Source organism: Oryzias latipes, chromosome 16, assembly GCF_002234675.1.
Source record: "Oryzias latipes chromosome 16, ASM223467v1".
In the NCBI taxonomy this organism is placed as follows: Eukaryota; Metazoa; Chordata; class Actinopteri; order Beloniformes; family Adrianichthyidae; genus Oryzias; species Oryzias latipes.
In genome coordinates this window covers 13,280,124-13,302,280 of record NC_019874.2, presented here as the reverse complement: position 1 = coordinate 13,302,280, position 22,157 = coordinate 13,280,124, and the positions used below count along the sequence as shown (strand labels likewise).

Sequence of the window (22,157 nt, the reverse complement as noted above, 5' to 3'; positions counted from 1 at the left end):
CCATTTCTTTTTTTAAACCTGCACAAATGAATCCATTTTGGATTGTACATTTTGTTTTTTTGTTTTGGAGACCTTTTTTTTTTCATTTTCATAAAAAAAAAAAAAAAAAAAAACTACCAAAAAACAAATATTTTCTGTTCATTAAACAGAAAATGTTTAATGAACACTTTGTTCATTAAACATTTTCTGTCTGAAGCTACGTACACACCGTGCTAGTGACATGCATTCAAATACGGGCTAAGTGTGAATTCTTGAATCTGCGTATAGCCCCTGGTGTTCAACCTGGACTGTCGCTTCTCAATACCAGCGCATGTTTGCCACTTACAGTTGGAAGAGGCTTGGTGCAAAACGTCAAAGCGGTGCAAATCTCGCAAAAGGCTTTTTCTTTTACTGCTCTCTTTCGATCTAGGAAAGCCTTGTTGTCATAGATGGGACACCATCCATACATCACTACCAAATACAGGTCTCTGGTCAAAGTTTGACCTAGTTTAACTTTCAACGCAGGTTTAATGGCCGCACATTTTGTACGTAGAGGCTAAAAATATTGGTAGACACACAAACGTTTTGAACACGATATCCCGAAACGCGCGTTCACTTAAACTTTTCATTAAGAGATCTCTTGAACGCGTGTTACAGAGGGCGAAGTAAACATAGTTAAATAGATAGAAGATGCTTCTAAAGCATCCCAAATTACTTTTTTTTCTTTGTTTGTATTTTTAACAATTTTTTTTTTAAATAAGTTGAGTGGAGAATATTTTGGAAACAATAATGGAAATAATGGAAACAATCTAAAGTTCAGAGACACAAACTTGATTTGTTTATTTTTCAGTTATGTAACTTTTTGTGTCATCTGTAAAATAAACGTAGATGTGATCTTCTATGCATCAGTGTTTTTTGCATAATTTTCTTTATTATAGTTAAGCTCTCGTTGCATATTTTTGATGCAAAGAGGCATTTCTTGTTTTCTTGTGTTCTTGCATGTCTATTATATACGTATGAACTCAATCCTGCTAGTGCTGTCTTTTACGTGTGTGTGTGTGTGACATTTACATGCCAGTGTGTGCGTTTGTGGGGGGAGTACAGGTAATGGATTAATATCAGAGCTAGTTCCGGCTGCACATTGCTTTGTGCTGAAAGCCTGTCATTATCACAAAGTGTTGCTAACACTCAGACACAAGCTTGTGCAGACTCGACTAGGTGTTTACACATTCAGATACCATTCCACCTACACAGTCTTTCTTTTGTCATCTGTTTTTCCTCTCTCTTCCATTCACCATTCCTTTTCCTGAACTTGTTCCATCCCATTTCTTTCTGCTATTACCAGAGTGGAGATTTCGACCTTAGCCCAGCTCAGAACACCAGCGTTTTCAACGCTGTCATTGGAGCCATCAAGCTTGTTTACATCCTCTGAACTTATCCTAATAGTTTGCCTTAGGCAGAGCCTGGTTGGGTGCTCTATCAGTGCCAGACACTCATTAATCCTCACACTGCCCTTCCTCTCTGCCAGAGACCGGCCATCTTATTAAGCCATTAAGTCAGTATTGAGCTGTATAATTGGACAGCAGAGGCCAATATGAGATGTTTCAGTGAGTTAAAGGGTGAAGCAGCAGTCCGGCCAGTATGAAACTGCAGTAGAAAACACAACTCCCATTCATTTGACTGTAATTTATGTTCATGTTATTCTACATAAGTGATTAAACTGTCATCATTCTTTTTTAAGACCTGTCAACAGTAAAAAGCCTTTCTTCTTCTCATACATTGACTGTCAGACTCCTAAATGTAGCTTCAAGCAGAGCTTGAAATCAATGTGCTCTGCAATGTTTTTCCATCTTTTCCTTACAGTCTGATCCTTGCTTATGGATGCATTTTTTCATGGTTAATGTCTGCTTTAATTGCCAACTGCTTCTAGTTTCTCATATCCTGCTTCCTTAATTGATTTGCTTCCTGTTAAATCAAGACCTTTGAGTGGCGCAGGAAAAGAGAACTCAGCAGGATATGTGTTTGGTACTCAGGGGGATGCTTGATTTGATGGGAGTATGATTGGAAACTCAACGCCTTTGTTGTTGCTCTTGTGTAATCAAAAAATTAAAATTCATTTTTTAAATGTGCGCTTTAACATTTATTTATTTTTTGCTTTTTTTTTGGGTCCACAGCATTCCCATGCTCCTGTGCCTCCACCCATGGCTCCACCCAGCCCTAGCACTACAGGAGGAGGAGGTGGAGGTCACGGAGGAGGACTAGTGGAGCAACTTAGTAAAACCAACCTGTATATCCGAGGCCTGCCACCTGGTACCACCGACCAGGACCTTATCAAGCTCTGCCAGCCGTAAGTTCATCGATTCTATTCTATTCTATTCTATTGCTCAACGGTTCAGTCTGGCTTGGGATAACTTGTCTCGCGTGAGCAGCAGCTTCAACTAAGTCACACGATTTTCCGTTTGCTTTTGACCTGTGTGTTCATCCTCTCTCCTTCCTCAGAGGAAAACTAACACAACCCCGCTGGGCCGAACCCATCCGCTCTCCCCTCCTCTAGGTCACCCACGCATGCAGGATTGACATACGCATCCCTCCATCCATCATCTGCAGTTTTAAATTCCTGTGTCAGTGACAGATGCTTTTTTACGCCATTTTTTAAGGTGATGCCAGTATAAAGAGGCAGCTCAGCACAATGCATGATCACAGCAATCACACAAATAATGGATTTTTTTAGATTAAAATTATAATAGCTCTTTTGTATTTCACATGTAATTTAATGATCCGATATAATAAAAACTAAAGATATAACGTGGTGGCTGCTCTGAGGTGGTGGTCAATGAAGGCCCCTATTCAAATCCCAGCTCACACCGGAGTGCAGCCCTCTCCCCCCAATCCATTAACATGGTTTTTAGGTCAATTGGTGATTCTAAACTATCACTTCGAAGTCAATGTGAGTGTCTGTGACTCTGCAATTGGATGGCAACCTGTCCAGGATGTACCGTGCTTTCATCCTGAAGTAGCTGGGATAGAGCCCTATAACATTAAGATGGTGCAAGATTAGGGGTGTGACGATAACCTCATCACGGCATCACCACACTTTCTTTTGGGAAATTTTTTTTTTTTTTTTTGAAAGTTCAGCATATGGTGCTTGATTGGAACCATTATAAACACATTATCTTTGCAAATAAATTTACTTTTTCTGCTCTTTTTCTGCTCTGTCTGTTCAAACTTCAAGAGTTTCTGGGGGAAACCTTTTATTGGTGTTCTCCTTCACTCCCTGCGCCGTGCCTCTCACCTCTTGCGCTGCGCGCGGCTGTCACTCCCTCTTAGAGCCGCGCGCCGCTCTACTTACACACACACTCGCGGTTTCAGAAGCAGATACACATCCTCATTCTACAACAGAAGTTTCTGTCTTGCGAGGAAATACGACAAATTTTCTGCGTTCTAATTATTCATTTCCATTGTATTCATTTCCATTATAAGCTGCATGGGTTCTTAAGTGTGCGGCCGCCCGCCGGAGGATTTTGTGTTGGGCGGGGGTTATTACTGTTCTCCTTCACTCTGTAACAAACATGAATGTGCTGTGTTAGATTTCGGTGAATATCACTACATGCTTTGTTAGGAAACTATTTAGTGCAGCGTTACGTGTGTGTATAAACAAAGGCGGAGCCTCCTACCCCGTGTTCTTCATGGGTGTCAGGCTTAATGGCTACCGGAAAGTTGACAAAGTGTCTGCAGTCTTGTTTATTACTGGGCAATAAATCATATTCTGAGAAGATGTTTGTACCAGAGAGCACAGGTGAAGCCTCACGTGCAGCTAGAGAGCGGTCCGCTGCAGAAGAATCAACAAGCACCCCCAACACACTTGTGCGCTCCTTCCTCCTACACACGCAGCGCTGACACACATACACATAGTCATTCTACAACACCTATATGGTTAGTTCATTAGTTAGATAGGTAGTAGTTAGTTGTTAGTGTTATTTCTTAATAAAGAATACTGGGTCGTAATTGTTTTCATTTGCAATGCGGCCGCGACCGCGACACCGCGCCCCCTGCTGGTTCATCACTGCGGTGATCAAAAATCCTACACCATCATAGCTCCATGCAAGATTAAGAAAAATGCAATTGAAATTGTCCTTTTTCTATCAGCAAACAGTCAAAAAGAAGTGAAGGCACTTCCAAAGATAACTGAGAAGAGCCTTAACAGCCCCAAGGTATAAAGTCAGTCAGTCGGTCAATAAAGACAGTTTTTGTAAGCACTCTGGTGAATCTTATCCAGTAATCAAGACATTTCTTCATCATGAGCTAGCTTGAAAGAAGTTCTTCAAGATATGTGTTTCTGACCTTTAGACACAGACCAAGCAGACTCATACTGGTCTGTGTTGTGTTCTAAGTGTGGAAATGTCAAAAGTGGCACAAGCCGTTCACTGGATTGTTGCGCTTGCGTGCTTTGTTGATGGCAGCAATACTGATTATATCTATTCAAGAGCTTTGGGTTTCAATTGTCAACAAAATGATATATGGTTATATTCATTCTTTTTGTTTTATTGCTAATAGTATTATCAAGATCATCATATCCATGCTGTTTTGAGATTTGAGTGAAAAATGGAAAATGATAAAATGACAGGATGGGCTCTGCTTGCCATTCTCTGTTTGCTGCAGGCTACTTGTACTTCAGTGTTGTCCTGCGGGCTTTTGGGGAAATAGGGGGCCAATAAAATTTTAATCAAGGGGGGCTAGTCAATGAGCCCTGTAGCCAGTAACATTTACGAAAGGTCATAGGAGAGGGGTGCACATGTGACTAGATGGTTGTGATCCATCGTTGTTCTCTGTTTTTAGAGAAAGCTTTACCTACGTGACATGTGCTCACAAAAAATACCGATCTTTCAACTTAATCTTGTCCTCAGCCATCCCTTTCATCCTTCTGTCCGTGTACCCCCTTCGTTTCTGTCTCTCGCTGTCTGTGTGCCAGTTCACAGAGTGTCAGTGAAAAGTGCTGTTGTCAGCTGACATTTCCAATCACTCCACCAGTCGCCCAAACTATGGACACACTTTTAACGTCTGGGGACAGAGCAGAACGTGGGCAGAATCTCAAGTTGAGCACAAGGACAATTTCTCTGACACTCTATCTATCTATCTATCTATCTATCTATCTATCTATCTATCTATCTATCTATCTATCTATCTATCTATCTATCTATCTATCTATCTATCTATCTATCTATCTATCTATCTATCTATCTATCTATCTATCTATCTATCTATCTATCTATCTATCTATCTATCTATCTATCGTGTAAAGACAATCCAATTAGAATATTGTTTTTCTCAGTTCTGAGTGCTCTCCCAGAATGTTTCCTCTGAAAAACTATTATTAAACTATTATTTACCTTCTGATGAACACGTTCCACAGTAAATGGTAAAATGAGGTTTTGTGTTCTTGAAGTGACGACATGTTTTCTTGTGCTCGCACTTTAATGTCGTTATTTCTAAAGCTACGTTCACACTGGCCTCCACAATGAACGTTCAAGGATCCGCTTTTAATGAAAAGTCTATTTAAACGGGTGTAAATGAGCATTTCGGGCTTTCGCTTTTAAATCTGTTGCAGTCCCGCGTCCTAATGAAAAGGTTTGAAATTCATTTTTGTACTATATAAAAGTTAAACCAAATTTGACCAATCAGGGACTCAGATGTGCAAATCATGGAGGGGACATTAAAAATTGCCCAGTTGGAAATATAACACCAAGTTTTTCATATATAGGAATAGAACTATGAAAGACAAAGCAAGACGTTTCAAACCATGCCTGTTCCAACTGGAGCTACCTGCATTCGTTTTTTGGCACTTTATCATTTGTTTCTGGTGTGAATGAAGCGTAACATTTTTTCTTTTTACATAAATGTTCATTCTTTATCTTCTTCAATATTGGCATTAACCAAAACCTTATTAAACCAAAGATCTGTGGCTTATTTACCAGCAGCCAAGATGTCAAGACAAAATGAGGGAAACTTTTAAATTGCTACTTATACAGAAAGAAACACTGCATATTTATACACAAACGTTATCATGAGAAGCTGTTACTGTCAGTTAAGAACAGGTTCTTATTAATAACGACCTGGTTCTCCCAGGTTGTTATTGTAAATAATAACATGCTCTTAATAGCTTACCTGGTTAAATAAAGATTAAATAAAATAAAAATGTTTTTTTTTTTGTCATTGGATTAGTAAAATTACAGTCTGCATCTCTTTTTAGAGTCTAAAGTCAAGAAGCTATCTTAAAATAATTGCACTTCATTGCTTTTTTGTCCTGGAATTACATCAAAAAGTATTTATTTCCATCACTTTAAGACTTCTGTACAGGGAAAATTTTAAAGACTTGTGTGGAACTAAACTCTCTCCATCCTCCCTCTGTGGTTGTCTGCTTGAGTCTAACTGGCAGAGAAGCAGAAAAATGAGGGAAATGTAAGATACAAGACAGCAGTATTGGATCCCCAATTAGGAGATACCACATACAGATGCTGCCTGTGAAGATGCTGAAGCTGCTACCCTCAGACACGCAGCATCCTGAGACACACCATCATACACAGGCTGTAAATGTCTACTCAATTTATGCATAGAAATCCTGTGATAGGGATTCCTATGAGTGTGGTTCTTGTTTCACAATTATAAAAATAAAAAGACGGTGATGGTCCTCTGAAAACTGTCATTAAAACTTCACAACAACAGACATACATATCCACTCAAAGAATACTTGACAGACTTTTGTCAAGTCTGCCAAACGTTGGCCTCTAAGTTTCTTATTGACATTTAGCTCAAAAACCCGTAGTTAACAGAAATGCTTTGAGACTGGCATTATTGCTCTTCTCTGTGTTTTACTTGAACACATAACAACTTTATTTAAATTCAAATAACTAATAAGTATTCTTCTAAATACAATGTGTATCCTGAAACATCTCTCTTTGTATTCATCTCACCCAGTAAATTAAGGGTTCTGGTACTGGATTACAACCTCTATCTTCAACGGAGAATGGCATTTTTTACACAAACATTACGCTGGAAAATCTGAATAAACAATTATGAGGGCAGAGAGTATTTTTGATTAAGAGGAAAACTTCAGAAGTGAGTCTATGAGCAAAATAAATATAGCTAAAACATATATTTATTTAAGCAGACTTAAAAATGATTTTTAAAATGAGAACATTTGTCAAAGCAGAAAACTGAACTCTTGATCAAATATCGTGACAGAGCAAGTACCGGTAGTTAAGTGTAGCTATTTGTATTCAAATTTTAAACCAGATTTTGGCAAAATGTAAAGAATATAATGTCCTATAGTTTGATTATAAAAAGCATGGGTTTTCTAAATAGAGAAAATGTTTACATATAGTGGAGCTAGTCTGAAATATAAACAGCCTATATAGAAACAATGACTGACCAATGTAATGCAAAGAAAACCAGTGTTTGAGATGCTAAAAAAGCAAATTCTAAGAGGCTTCATAATGGAAAAAAAACCCAGCTTTATATTAAAAAGGGGACTGTTACTCACTTGCACATCAGCTCCTGAGAACCCCATTGACTATAAAAACAATGGACATTAAAAAGAGAAAAAAATATGGTTGGAGTAGGACTTTAAGTAAGGGTTAATGGCCGACGAAGTGTGCAGTTATTACTTTTTAACGCACGCCGTGGAAGCCTGAACCGTCCGACGCGAATGGTCACTTACAAAAGCAATACATATTAACCAGGTTTTAGTCCTTAATTTTTGCGCTTTTTTTCGATTTGGATCGCTTATCTCACAAAAAGCGGACTATATGTTACGTGATGCGGCACACGTAACATATAGTCCGCATCGCGCAGCACCACCGCTGCAGTCAAGTTTCAGCGATATATATATGCTGATCGTCCCGATGGCTTGAATAAAGCATCAGTTCAGAGAGAAAGTTCATCTCTTACAGCTTGTTTTTGTCCAGATGATGAAGCAAAAGGTTGTTTTAAAGAAGCCGGCGCAGTGATACAAAACATTTAAGCCAGCTGACCGAACTTCTTTTTTCACAATGCGGTTATCAGGTTTTAATGCATACCCAGCAGCCAATCAGAATCAAGTATTCAACCGGACCATGGTATAACAAGTTTTAATTCAATTACTTGAAACTTCAGATGAATAAATAAAACCATTTGCATGTGGTTGTTTGGATGCAGAATGTAAATCTAAATGCATGTTAAAAAATAAATAGATAAAATAATCAATTAGATGATGTAAAGGTCTTGTTTAAGTTTAATTTCATTGTTATTTTCAGTTTTACATAATCTTTTCTCATTGTGATTGGAGAAACTTTTACTTCTTCCAATAACCTAGCACAGTTTTCTTCCCATGCAGTGGTTTTAATGTTTAGCTTGGACACAAACTTTATGTCTCTTTTTTAACTCTTTATTTCTACTGTAAATTTAGTGGTTTAGAATTTGGAAAAACAGACAATTTAGATCTGCTTTGTTCAGAGTCATTAAGATGGAACATCAGGATCACTCTGACCCCGACCATCTGCTTTCCCGTTATTGCTTTGTGCTATTCTTTTAACTATTCCAGTAGTTTTTATCAATATCTCACATATCACTGCCTTTATGAGAATTGCAGGTGGGTGTTATTTCAGTTCACTTCAGGCTTCAGCTAAAATCAAGGGAAAGCTTCCAGCTGGGTTCAGAACAGGACATTCTGCTCTCTCCTCTCACATTGTTCCACGGCCTCTTCAGCCTTCTTACTTCATCTAATCTGTTAGCAATATTTTATTTAGGCTTTTCCTCACAAAAAGCAGATTCTTCTGGCTCTCAGGATTAAATGCCACATCTAAAACGATACATCTGTCTGGATTGTGCTGGATTGTTTGACATTATGTTCTTGCTAACCTTTTCTACTTTTATTCTTTATTTATGCTTTTTTGATTTCTTAAAATGTAATAAGTCTAGAAAAAAATCATTGAAAAAATAATGTGTTTTAATGTCAGCAGGCCTAAACAGGCATGAGCATGTGGTGTTCACCCTGAGCTGTTGCTACCGGATACTAGCGTATGAACCTACAGTTGGAAGAGGTTGATGTAAAATGGCAAAACAGTGCAAATGTCGTGAAGCTTGCTCCGGGCTTTTTCTTTCACAGCTCTATTCCGATATATGAATAACTCGTGTCATGTACGGTAATTCTGGGCGGGCACAAACTGCAATTATTATTCCTCCTTCATGCTCAGTTTTCGAACAATTGGGCCTTCCATGAATTTTAAAAGGGCACTACCTATACGTCACTACCAAGTCCGAGTCCCTTATTGATCAAATTTAACTTTTTACATGCATTCAATAGCCACGCCTTTTGTCCATAGAGCCTGAAGACCGACTTAAAGGCTGAATCTGAAATGCTTTCCTACCCCTATACCTTTATCCCTCCAAGCAAAGAGTTATGGAAAAAATAGAGGCCATGTCCGAATTCCCACCATAATCCCCAACTGCTAAAGAACTATATAGTGCAGGACTGTCTAGTGCCCTGGATTTTAAAAGCAATTCGGACACCATTCTCATCACTTTTTTATAAATGGCGAATATTACGTCATCGATTTAATGAAGTGAAAATCCAATTGATATGAGCGTTTTAGGATGACCATTTACAAATCCACTGTATTCTGATGTGAAAATATTGATGGTTTATTAAAAAAATCATTTAAACACAATTTTTGTGACAAAAATTGTTCAAACGCAATCCCTTGTGGTCTATACTCGCTAATCTCATGAGCATTGATGCACACTGGTCTTTTACAGAGACTTCTGGGAAATTTCTAGGTAACTCAATTTTGGATTGCAGATTCAGACAGCACTACAAAATGGCAAATACACAATATAGTGCACAATATAGAGAGTAGTGAAGGAGTTTGGACATAGCCATCCATCCATCCATCTTCCTCCGCTTATCCGGGACCGGGTCGCGGGGGCAGCAGTCCAAGAAGAGATGCCCAGATTTCCCTCACCCCAGCCTCTGACATAGCCAAAGTCAAATTTGGATGTTACTACCTCTTGATGATGTCATCAATAGTTCCCGGTCATCTACGTACGCTGCCAGTGTTTGAAAAATACATAGCAACACTAGTTTTATAACTTAAAAAAGTCATGCAAGAACAAAATCTCAATACTTACATTTAAATGTAAACTTTTGTGCTTCAGAGCACAGCCACGTGAAGTAATGCGCTAGTCCTCCGTGCCACAAAGCGCTGCAGATCACCTTTCCGGCGGAGGAATAGCCAACCCTAATTCGCCATGGCTCCTCCTTACAATCAATCAATCAATCAATCAATCAATCAATCAATCAATCAATCAATCAATCAATCAATCAATCAATCAATCAATCAATCAATCAATCAATCAATCAATCAATCAATCAATCAATCAATCAAATCAAATCAAATCAATCAATCAATCAAATCAATCAAATCTTTATTTATATAGCACTTTCACATCTGCCAGACATCCAAAGTGCTGCAGAAGTATAAATACACTAAAACCATAGGTAAAATTCAAAGAAGCACAGAAAAAAGATAATAAAATCATCATTAAAAGAAAACACTAAAAAAGCTGTCTAATTATCATTCTCTCTGGTGTTAAAAGCCAATGTAAAAAGATGAGCTTTTAGCAGAAATTTAAAATCATTTCAGGATCTGGCAGATCTCACTGACAGGGGAAGATGATTCCATAGTTTAGGAGCAGCCACTGAAAATGGTCTGTCCCCCTTGGTCACCAGTCGAGTCCTTGGAACCACTAAGAGCATCTGGTCTACAGATCGTAGAGCTCTATGAGGACGATGGCACTGCAGGAGCTCAGAAAGATAATGAGGTGCCAGACCATTTAAACATTAAAACCAAGAGTAAGATTTTAAAATCAATTCTAAAAGAAACACTGTCAGACACTGCTACATGTTCAAATGCCCCTACAATTGGAGCAACAGGGAGGAGCCAGAGGGTTGGGGGAGCCATTCAGATTTAGCCAAAAATTAGCGTAGTGATGCGTCATTGCAAGAGTGAACGCGTTGACCTAGAATTTTGAAAGGAATTGGTCACTTGTTTCCAAGCCCGGTGTGAACGTAGGATAAGACTGAGCGGTGTTTCTTCTTCTGTGTTGCTGTCAGTAGCAAATACTGATACACACACCCACAGTGCCCCCTAGAGGTTGTTGCTATTAAGTTTTAAAAGCCACACCTGACTATTCAAACTCAAACTTAAACTTTATTTATTTATATAGCGCCTTTCATTTCAGTTAAAAACACAAAGCGCTTCACATAAAAGCAGATAAAACAGTCATAGAAACCAAAGATTGTTAAAAACAGCAAACAAAGGACAATCACACAAAGATGGGACCCCTCCCTCACCCCCCAACCCCCCAACCCACCCACCCACACCCCACCTACCCAGTTCCCCCCGTAGAACCCTGAACAGAACCAAAGAACTGCAGCTTAAAGAAGGTCTGGCTTGGTACTGCTGTGAGGAAACGATATGATGGGGATCCATTTATTCCAAGGCCCAGCCCGACCACAGGGGTCACTACCACAGCGCCCGCCCAGCACAGAGCAGCCCAGGGCCCACTCCATGGCTATTAGAACACAGAGCAGGACCCCAGCCCGCCCAACGAGAACGGGCACTGCAGCAACAGCACCCCCTACAGGTCAAGCCGGTGGTGCCCCAGATAAGTGGATCCCCAAGAGGAAACACTGGAGTTAAAAACATCAGAATAAAAATTATCATAAAATAACAACAATAAAAATAGAAAAAAAGATAAAAAAATAAATAAAATAAGATTTAACAATTTTAGTAATTAAAAAATAAAATACGTAAACTGATTAAATCATAACCTACGTATCATTGGTAAAATAACAATAAAAAAGAATAGCATATTAAAAACAGAGATAATAATAGTCCTTACAAATAAATAAATGAATAAATACGTAAATAAATAAATTAATTAATAAATAGATAGATAAAAAATAAAAAGACATAGGAAATGTTAAAAGTCATTTAAAAGCCAGACTAAAAAGGTGGGTCTTGAGCCTCTTCTTAAAAACCTCTACAGTCTCTGCGGCCCTGAGGCTCTCTGGCAGGCCGTTCCACAGGCGAGGGCCGTAATGGCAGAACAAAGCCCCACCGTGTGTCTTGGTCCTCACCTTAGGGACAACCAAGAGGCTAGTGCCAGAGGACCTCAGGGTCCGCGAGGGTTCGTATTTTAAAATAATATCATTTAAATAAGAAGGCCCAAGACCATAAAAACATTTATAAACCATTAAAAGAACTTTAAAATCAATCCTGAAACGCACAGGTAGCGAATGCAGCGATTTTAAAATAGGTGTAATGTGTATTAGTCGAACCCCCACCCAAACTATGCCAAAAACAGATGGTTATAGATGGTGTACATGTTTGTCGTTTTAGTGTATATGAAATTTTCAATGCATGTACAGGTGTGTCTGCCAGTGCAAATTAGCCTCAGATCAAATGTTTTCCCATTTGCGGCATGGATCAATCAGAAACCAGTGTCAGCCTCAAATTTCCTTTTTTTTCATCCCTGACATGACTTCTTAAGAAAGTACACAAACACATGACTAGTCAGCTTTTATTTGCAGTTGTTGTATCTTAAATATATTCAAGGACCCTTAAGTCATTGCAGTCATTTGAAAGCTATTCAAGTCATTTACACTTGGGGAAAAAAAGATTTTTCTCTGTGCTGATTTGTAGATTATAAGTTGTCTTGTCTTTTATGTGGGATAAATACCTCTTAAAGTCTTTTTTTGTGTCTTTATTCCATATGTCGCCCTTCAGAATAGAGTTGAATTTGAGGCTGTCAAGCAAACTAGTGTAAATTATTCTTCTCACTGACTGAAGCAGTCGGCTGACAGATACTCTCCTGCTGGTGACAACTAAATGATCTCTTTTTTATTAAACACCTCTTACTATCTCTCCATCTCTCCCTGACTGCTGCACTTCCGTTTTGCCTTTTATCTCTCGACTGTCTCTTCTCTCTTTCCTTTATTTCTCATTCCTTTGAGTCGTTCTCCTTCTTTTCCCTGCTTCTATAAACCTACCCAGTTCAGAAAGTATTCAGACTGAGTTGTTTCTGTCTCCGCCTTTCTCACACACTTTGATCCATCTGTAGAAGAGGGACTATACTTCCATCAATCACCTGGAGTGATCAGCCAGTCAGCCAGCTTGTCAGTGTGTCAGTCTGTTTGACAGTCATTCAACCAGCCAGTCAGCCCTTGTGCAGTAGCGTGAACAATTAATAAGAACATTTCATCCACAAAGCCAGACAGTGATCCCGACTGATCTATGAGAGCCAAGAGCCCTGTCGGACTTTCTGTTTCTCCTCCTTCTTCATTCTTTCTCTGGCTTCTTTCCCCTTTCCAGGAGTGCTAAAGGACTGGTCTGATAAGAAGCATTATTACCTTATTTCTAGGAGCCTGAGAATAAAAGTAAAGTGAATGGGGAGAAATTGGGGGAACAAAGAGAGACCCAGAGGTGTCAGACAAAGAGAATAACATATAGAGCAGTAGACAGGACACATTAACAGTTGGCAGACGGAGCAGACAGATGGGGGGTAAAGAGGCTGTGTGTTTCTCCTGTTGGCTCCTTAAGTAGGGTTGGGTGCCATACACATTTCTGGTTATTATGATAATTTATAGGCAAGTACTGTCTGTGTTCTCTGGCCTCCAGGAGCAATTTGAAAAAAAAAAGTTAATCTATTCGCAATATTTAAAGTATTAGTTTATACTCCATTTTTCATTCGGCTCCCACCAGAAACTGGCCCTGAGGCGAAAAGGAGATAGCTCTGCTTTACTGACATTAGTGGAAGTGTTCAATCAGGAGCTGCTATACGTCATGGTTCATTTACCAAACTATTCCCGTTCTGGTCAAAAAATACAACAAGTAACAAAAGGTTTTACTCGACTTGACATGTGCATGTTTTATTTACACACTAAAGACCTTCACCCTGTTTCAGGCTGTTCTGTCCTCCCTCCTTTGTCAAAAGTTGCTGAGAACATGCAGTCGGTGCTTTGAATGTGGCTAATTGGAGTCAGCTAGTCTGTAATCATGACACCAGGTGAGAGCCTTCTTCAAACTGCCTATTACAGGCAAAAAAAAGCACCTTTGTTGTGCATCAGCATCCCACTTGTAGGTACAGAGGCGGAATAATGGGGTTGACGAGCCACTCGTGCGTCTCTGAGCCAGTGTCGCAGGTATAGCCACCAAGCTGAGCGTTATAAGTGCCAGACAACTTGGCAAGTAATTTGACTTCAGATTCAGCAGTACAAGGTTTTCTTTTAAAAAGGAAATTGACGCTACAAAAAGGAGGAGCAAAGGTTGGTGTAACAGACGAAAATGCGTGGAGCAGAAGGATGCAGATGAAGAAAAGATGTAGGCTCTATATATTTAATTGGCATGAAAATAAATTGACAACTCTGGTTACAAATGAACGAGTGGCACATTTGCATGGTTATGACTAAAGAATGACTACAATTCACAATTAGCTGACTTAACCCTTCACAACCTGACCAAAGAGGTACTGTTCTTTAAACTATTTATTGAAGCCTTAAGGCAAAGCATAACACACCACTTGTAACTATAAAAAAAATAATATAATCATTATAAAACTGTGTTCCTTTTTTGGATCAAATTGAATAAATTAGGCATTACATGGAATTTATTGACTCACAAAGCCATCATGAGAAGACAACTAGACTAAGATTGTGTAACATGTTTTTATAGTATTTAGTGCAACAAAAGAAGAAGAAAATATGCATCAAATATGTCTTGCATACTTCAGTACATGTTCTTACAAATGTTTTGTATGTGCAAAATAATCAGTAGACCTGCAATTAGTTGTATGGTTTATTGGTTAAAGTTTCATTAAACTATGGAAGTATTAGACATTTTAATAAAAAGGAGAAATCAACAAGTCCCACAATAATATTGTTGCCACTTATATATATTTTTTCACTTATTATTATTTTAATTAAATAAATAACAATTTAATAAAAATTCATTTACATTCATCCCTCTCATTGCTTTCTAATTTTTTTCAATTTTTAAGTTTAAAGGTCAAAGTTTCTATCAAACAAGAAAGAAAAAATAATTTTCTGCCCCTGAAATTAAAAAGCAGGAACTGTTTTAAAATTTTATGTAGATAACCTGGGGCTGCATGGTGGGGCAGTGGTTAGCCCTCTAACGTTCCAGTGAGACGGCGATGATTCGAGGCCCACCTTTCTGTGTGGTTTTCCTCGTGTATATGTGTTTTCCAGGCACTCTAACTTCCTTCCACAGTCCAAAGATATACTTCCCAGGTTAGGTGGTGACTTTAAATAGTCTGTAGGTGTGCCTGTGAATGTGTGTGTGAGGCCCTTCTCCAGACTGGTGACCTAGCAGTGGCTAGCAGACCCAACAGCAGCCCAGCCCAGTGACCCTGACTGAAAGGGATTCAGGGGGTTCTGAAAATGGATGTATGGATGGATGGATAGATAAATAACCTGTTAATCTTCTTTGGTTACATTTTCCTACAAGAACCTGTAAAATGCAGAACCATAATAAATAACATGCAGAATCCATATTCTGGGTGTCAAAACAGAAACCCATGACACGGATCTCTTTGTCAAAAGTTGAAAACATTCAAGTAATTATTTATCTGTTGAACACCGATGCTCATCTGATAAGAGAAGCATCTTTTTTGTCCAACTTAATGTTTTAATAAATATAATCCATTAAACTTTTTTTTTTTGCTGTCATTTCAAAGCTTAAGGAACAATCAAAAGGATTAATTTTCTAACCCTAAAGCCATCACTTTTCAGCTGTCCATCTTTAAGCAGTTGCTACTGTGAGCGAGGTGACAATCAGCTAATTCCAGCATGACATTGTTGTTTTTTTGCAGATATGGGAAGATCGTGTCAACAAAGGCAATCTTGGACAAAAATACCAATCAGTGCAAAGGTGAGTGAGCATCAGACGACTCAGTACAATGTGCCTTTTTGATGCCTTTCAAAGGGGCTTCACAAATACAGATATTGGACCACAGTCTGAAAAACATCAATGAAAATTGATTTACTTTGGCAGCTAAAAGGCAAAATAATGAGCTTCCACAGCAGGGATTTTTTTTGTTTGTTTTCAAATCTAAATCAATGGTTACCCTTAGGGTACTTCACTGGTAACATTTTAATGTTGTAATAAGAATGTGGCATAAAGTAAAATATTTTTTTTTCTTACTTGTCTATTGAGCCAACAAAGAAAAAAGATCCATAAAGTCTGTTTCATCCCTAACCTGGATTTTAATCTAAGCAATGACAATGAGGGTGTCTTTATTTTGATTAGAGTTTCTGTAATGGTGATTCCAGCACTGCACCCTAATGATGCTCAGAGTTAAGAAGCTTTTGAAAGCGAGACGCGAGCGCTGTTGTTACAGGCTAAATCAAAATGAACAGCACACCGAAAGCTGCTGTGTGTTTTGAAACGCTTTGGCGAGTGTTCTCAAGGAGGGCCTTCTTGATTGTTAGAGGTCTGAACAAAGTCTTAATCAGTGTGATTGTTGTCATCTGTTTCTGAAGAGGCAGGCGAGAGCATGTCTTCAGTGTGATTGCTACTCATCCGCAGAACCGTGGAGGTTAACCAACATGCTGCAAAAATACTGTACAATCAGCGTTTCACTTCCCAACAAGATAAGTGAAAGACGGGAAACGGTCCGATTCTAATAGCTGCAGCACAACAGTAAACACCATCAGTTTGAATCCAAGTTCTTAAAAAAAATCTATTTGAAGCTCTTTCATTCTCCTTTGGTTAAGCCATAATTATGGCTCACTTCAATTAGCCAGTTATGCACATTTCTTTCCCTTTATTTTATCATTCCAGCACCTGACTGATAATGGTAAATGGTGTATACTTATATAGCGCTTTCTAAAGCGCTTTACAGTCACAGTCCCATTCACACACACATGGCGGCTCCGCTGCAGAACACTGGCGCCAACCGGGAATCGAACCGGTAATCTTACGATCATGGGTTTACCACCCTACCGCTGCACCACGGCCGCACAAGGCTGTGAGCTTTGAATACACATTCCAATGTCTTTCCTGATTTCATTATACGATGCCTTAAAGGAGGGCAGAAAACTCAATAAACCCACTTACAATGATTTGTCAATCCATTTTTTCTTTCTTTATAAAAAAAAGTATTTACTTCATTTTTTTGATAAAGCTTTATGATGCTTTGTTGTAAAATCCTTTTAGTACAATTTGACAATATACAACTTTGAAAATAAAATCAACTGTTATGAACTCCCTCTGAAGAATACTAGATTGGATTTCCCATCATGCCTTTGAGTGGTCAGTCAATTAGCAGTTAATTTTTTATGTTATTGTTTTCATTGTTCCCATGACATTTGTGCCCCCCTTCCTAGATATTACTGTTTTTTAGATTATCATTATTGTGCAAATCAATTTTTCTTAACCCTTTTTAATGCAGCTTTGTTATTCCTCATGCCAGCAGGTGTAGCTATAGGAGACAGTGTTCAGTCAGTGCAGCCAATATAATGAAGTTGATGAAGAACACAAAGGGGTTAGAATTTAGAGTAACGTGGTTCTCATTTCTCTGCATACTTTATTTAATGCAGCAAATATCTGGCCATAAAGGAACAGGAGCTTTCTTTTGACCCCACAGATGGAGATTAGTCAGGACACAGGAAAGTCGTGTTGCTTACACCTCAAAACCAAGTTTAGGCATCGGATATTCAGGAAGAACAAAGAAAAGGCAAAATAATTTTTTTAAATATGCTTGAAGTCCCACTCTGATTATCCTTTGATCAATTGTAAAAGCGTTTAAAGTGGTCTTTAATTATGAGTGGTTGTGTAGTTTTTAGCCAAATTGAAAGAAAAGAAAAAGTGTTTTCTAAGATAGTTTCTGCAGGGCAGCAGGAGTTCATTAGAAATTCCCCTCAGAGTTGCTGATAAGACTGTTGGAGCCGAGTAAGCCTGGCCTCATTTCCCATTATCCTTTTGTTTACACCCTCTCCTGCTAGCTTACAGCCCCTCACAACCCCAACTATATGGAAAAATCAGATCACACCCTCAGCAACTGCAAAGTCTGTCTGGTGTGAAGCCCAAAGGGTAACACCACAGTGCAACAAAAATGTTGAGCATTATTTTAAGTTATCCAGCCGTACAGTTTTGAGCCAGATGGCAGCTCAGACGAGGAAAACAAAGACTTATGGATCTTGTCACCTACAAGTGGATGCATCAGAATGGAGCGGAGCAGGAAGTTTGTGGCTTGCCAATTGTAGGTTCTTCATTACACCTAAAAGCTTTTCCCTCCTCCAAATAATAATAACACAGAAAACACCATTTTCTTCAAAGTGGATCTTTAAAAGGGTATGTTTACTTGAAAAACTGCCAAAACTTAACATGGCGACCGTGGGATTACAGGGTTGTGTCAGGAAGGGAATCCAGCGTATGAGTCTCTGTCGAACCACCTGTGCAGTTGCGACCCCTGAGGGGATATGCTTAAAGGTGAACAAGCATACATTTGTCGTTCTGCACCTGGTAACATCTAACCTGGCCTCAAGTGTTTCAGTTTATTGATAGAAACTTTAACCCTGTGCCTGAACTTCTTTATACCAATTTTATTTAAAAAGAAATTCTGTTCCAGGTGTTGCTAAATTAAGTGGAGTCCTGGATTTAAAGGTACTTTGCAAACTAGCGACATACGGTGTGAAGAGGTTAAACAGAATTTTTTTTTTAATCTCAAATGGACTGGTTATTTACTTCAGTAACTTCATTCTTCACGTAAAATTGAAAAACCTTTTTTTTTTTTGCTGTTTTGGAAAAATGTTATCAGCTTTTTGTAGAGCTGTGCCATTGCCACTTCCTGTCTCCTCAAATGTCCCCTGGAATGTTTCCTTCCAGACTGTTGATCTTATATATTATATATTTCCTCATTTATCTAAAAAAAATTCATTCATGGGGCGGTAAAATGGGTGTTCAAATTTATATGCAAATCAAAATCCCAAAGATTTGGCTGCAAGAATTGACTTAAAGACCGGATCTTTCATCAACAGCTGCAGAGTCTGGGATCCAAACATTAGACCATACACTTCATGTAGCTTGTTGTTAATTCTCACGCTAAAAGAGTTTCATTATCAGTTGGCAGTTTGAGCACTGCGCAGCTGAATTAGTGTTGGTTTGATCGCAAAGGCATTCAGTCGGGACAAGGTAAGTGCTTAGCGTGACTAAGAGAGACCAAATTGGCACAGCAAGTTCTCCTGGAACGGAAGGGATGGATGGGTGGGTGCTCAGGGAGGTGAAGGGAGGGGGTTAAAAATAACATGGAGCTGACAGAAACGGAAGGGGATCCTTAGAAACTGATGATTTAGCAGACAGCCCCTTCTTTTTTAGTAAAACAAATGTCAGACAGAAAAAAGGAAGGAAGTTTAGAGCACATAAATACTTTATGTCATTGTATGTGGAAGCTGCAATCACACAAAATTTACTCCCCCTGTAATTTGCAAAAATCTTTTTGATCCGTGATTTTATTAAGGAAAGAAAGAAAAACAGTCTTTCTCTGAAAAATGGTAAGCCCGTTTCAAGTCAATACTGACATATTTCTGAGTTTGGAAAATGAATGCATTTTTTAGGTTTGGAGGCAGCACAGTAGACGGAGAGGAAAACATTTAGGACTGAAAAATTTTTCATTTTCATTTCCCAAAAGCTTGTTGTAACCCCCTTCCTCAAATCTTTAACCCTCCTCTACAGCCTTGTCATCAGTCCAAATATATATATATATATATATATATATATATATATATATATATATAATCAGCCAGGACCATAAATATTTGGACAGAGACCTATTCTTTCTGATTTAGTTTCTAATTTTAAATAAAACAACTCAGATGCCATTGAAATGCAGACTTTCAGCTTTTATTCCCTGGGTTGAACAAAATGATTGCATCAAAATGTGAAAAACTAAAAGCATATTTTAAACACAATCCCTTCATTTCATAGGCTCGTGAGTAATTGGACAAATGAAATAACTGATAACAAAATGGTCATTACTAATAGTTGGTTGAAAACCCTTTGTTGGCAATGACAGCCTGAAGTCTTGAACCCATGGACATTACCAGATGCTGGATTTTCTCCTTCTGAATGCTGTTTTAATATTAATAACAATAATCAAACTCCTTAAAATATGTAGATATTATACTTGTATTTATAATAGCCGTCCACTCTACTTTTCTGATTCAACCTAAAAAATTCTTCTGTTCCCCCCAAATGTTATGGCTCTGCCACTGTATATATGCACCGCACAATGGCATTAACATTGAGCAAAGGCTTAAAAATTCACAGACTTGCAGTTTCGGATAATCAAAACAGACATTTATGCAGCGTTATAGGCTCAGTTAATGCTGGAGCAGTCTACAGCTAATGGGGCCCAGCGATATGACTCCTGGATGCAAAGTCCTCCCCAGTGGTGGACTAACAGCTATTAATTAGCACCTCACTGATAGCCAAACAAAGCAACAAACTAAACTACTAGCAAAAATTAAAAGCTTGATGACTCCCAAAAACAGAACAACTCGACTCGGGCAGGCAGTTTTCCATATGAGGCTTCTGCGTATAGCTGCTTGGTCCAGAGCCCCATAGTTGTGTTTACGTGTGTGCGGACGGGGGGTAAATAGAATGTGGAATCAGTGTGGAACCTGACCCCCAACTACCCTCCTTTCTGAATTGATATGCTATGAGGGTATCTGGGGGATCGGTTTGTGCTGCACTTTGGGGGTTGAGCTTCTTGACAGCGCTTCCTCCCACTTTGTTTTCTGTAAAGAACACCCTCGCCCTCCATGTTTCAGTTGTCTATTAGTTTATATTAGTTCTTGGACACCAATGCAAGAGCCCCAACCACAAATTTCAATGATACCTCTTAACACATACACTCTTGACTCCAACACTCTATAAACCCCCGATACACACACAAACTCAAGGCAGGCGTGTTCTGCCTGGAATGTTGTGTGGTTACCTCTTGGGCGAGCCTGGTTCATCTTTGGGGTTGGGGTAGGCCCCTCGTTTAAGGACGGTGGGATCTTTGGTGGGAGGGTACTATCTTATGCCAGGGAAAACAGGGCAGTGCTAGTCTCTGGCTCAGCTGGGGCCTGCACTCTCTTTTCTCCTTTACCCACCTGTTTTTTTGGCACATGCCGTGGTCTGGTCCCTCAAGCCTAGGGATGGGTACCGAGCCCCAGTATTGACCGAGCCCTGGGGCAACATTCTTCAAGACCTCAGTATCCATAAGATCTGACCTCAACAGTTCTGCTATTGGTACTGGAGAAGTCGCAGTTTTTTTGTGTCCTACAAGATATAAACTAGAGCTGGTACGGTGTGGGGTTTTTGGTCACGGTGGTGATGAAGCAGCAGGTGTCGGGGTTAATCGCAGCCTGCAACCCCCCCCCCAGGATTCTTTATTAACAAACAACATTAACAACTAACTACTAACTATCTGACTAATGAACTAACTAAATAGGTGTTGTAGAATGAGTGTGTATGTGTGACAGCGCGCTCCCTGTGTAAAAGAAAGGGGCGCGTGCCGCCCAAGAGTGAGTGAGTGCCCGCACAAGTGTGTTGGGGGCGCGCGCGTTAATTCTTGTTGTTTTGGGGTGAAGGAGAACAGTAATAAAAGTTTTCCTCCAGAAGTACGGTGATTGATTCTTTATTAAACCGCTTTGACGGTCTGGGATTTTGATCACCGCGGTGATGAAACAGCAAGAGTCGTGGTGTCAGAACTCTTGCGACCCCCCATCACAAAATCCTCCGGCGGGAGGGCGCGTCACACACTCAAAAATGCACGCAGCTTGTATGGAAACGAATCCAATGGAAATTCCACCAGAAGCCCCTTGAAGTTTGAACACAGGACTTGCAGAAAAAGTTAATTATTGGCAAAAATGAATGTGTTTATTATGGTTCATATCACGCACCATATGCAGAACTTTAAAAAAAATAAAAAAATAAAAAAAAAGAGGAACGTGCAGCTTTCTGTAATCTACCTGAATACTTCACTATGTTGCCCTATGCAACTGTATTTTTTTTCAGAGTGAACAGTTTATTTAATTTGTTTTACATTTACATCATGACAGCAATATGTCAAAAAAT

The 22,157-nt window shown here is 39.1% G+C and overlaps 1 protein-coding gene across 4 annotated transcripts in view; it reads left to right on the top strand.

The window, feature by feature from the left end:
• The window catches only part of rbms3 (RNA binding motif single stranded interacting protein 3), a 110,462-nt gene that overhangs the window by 17,839 nt on the left and 70,466 nt on the right, over window positions 1-22,157 (top strand). For all 4 annotated transcript variants that reach the window (XM_023963991.1, XM_023963990.1, XM_011485042.3 and 1 more), the window contains exons 2-3: window positions 2,154-2,326; window positions 15,904-15,962. In XM_023963991.1, the coding sequence (XP_023819759.1) occupies window positions 2,154-2,326; window positions 15,904-15,962 (232 nt within the window). The remainder of the gene's footprint in view (window positions 1-2,153; window positions 2,327-15,903; window positions 15,963-22,157) is intronic.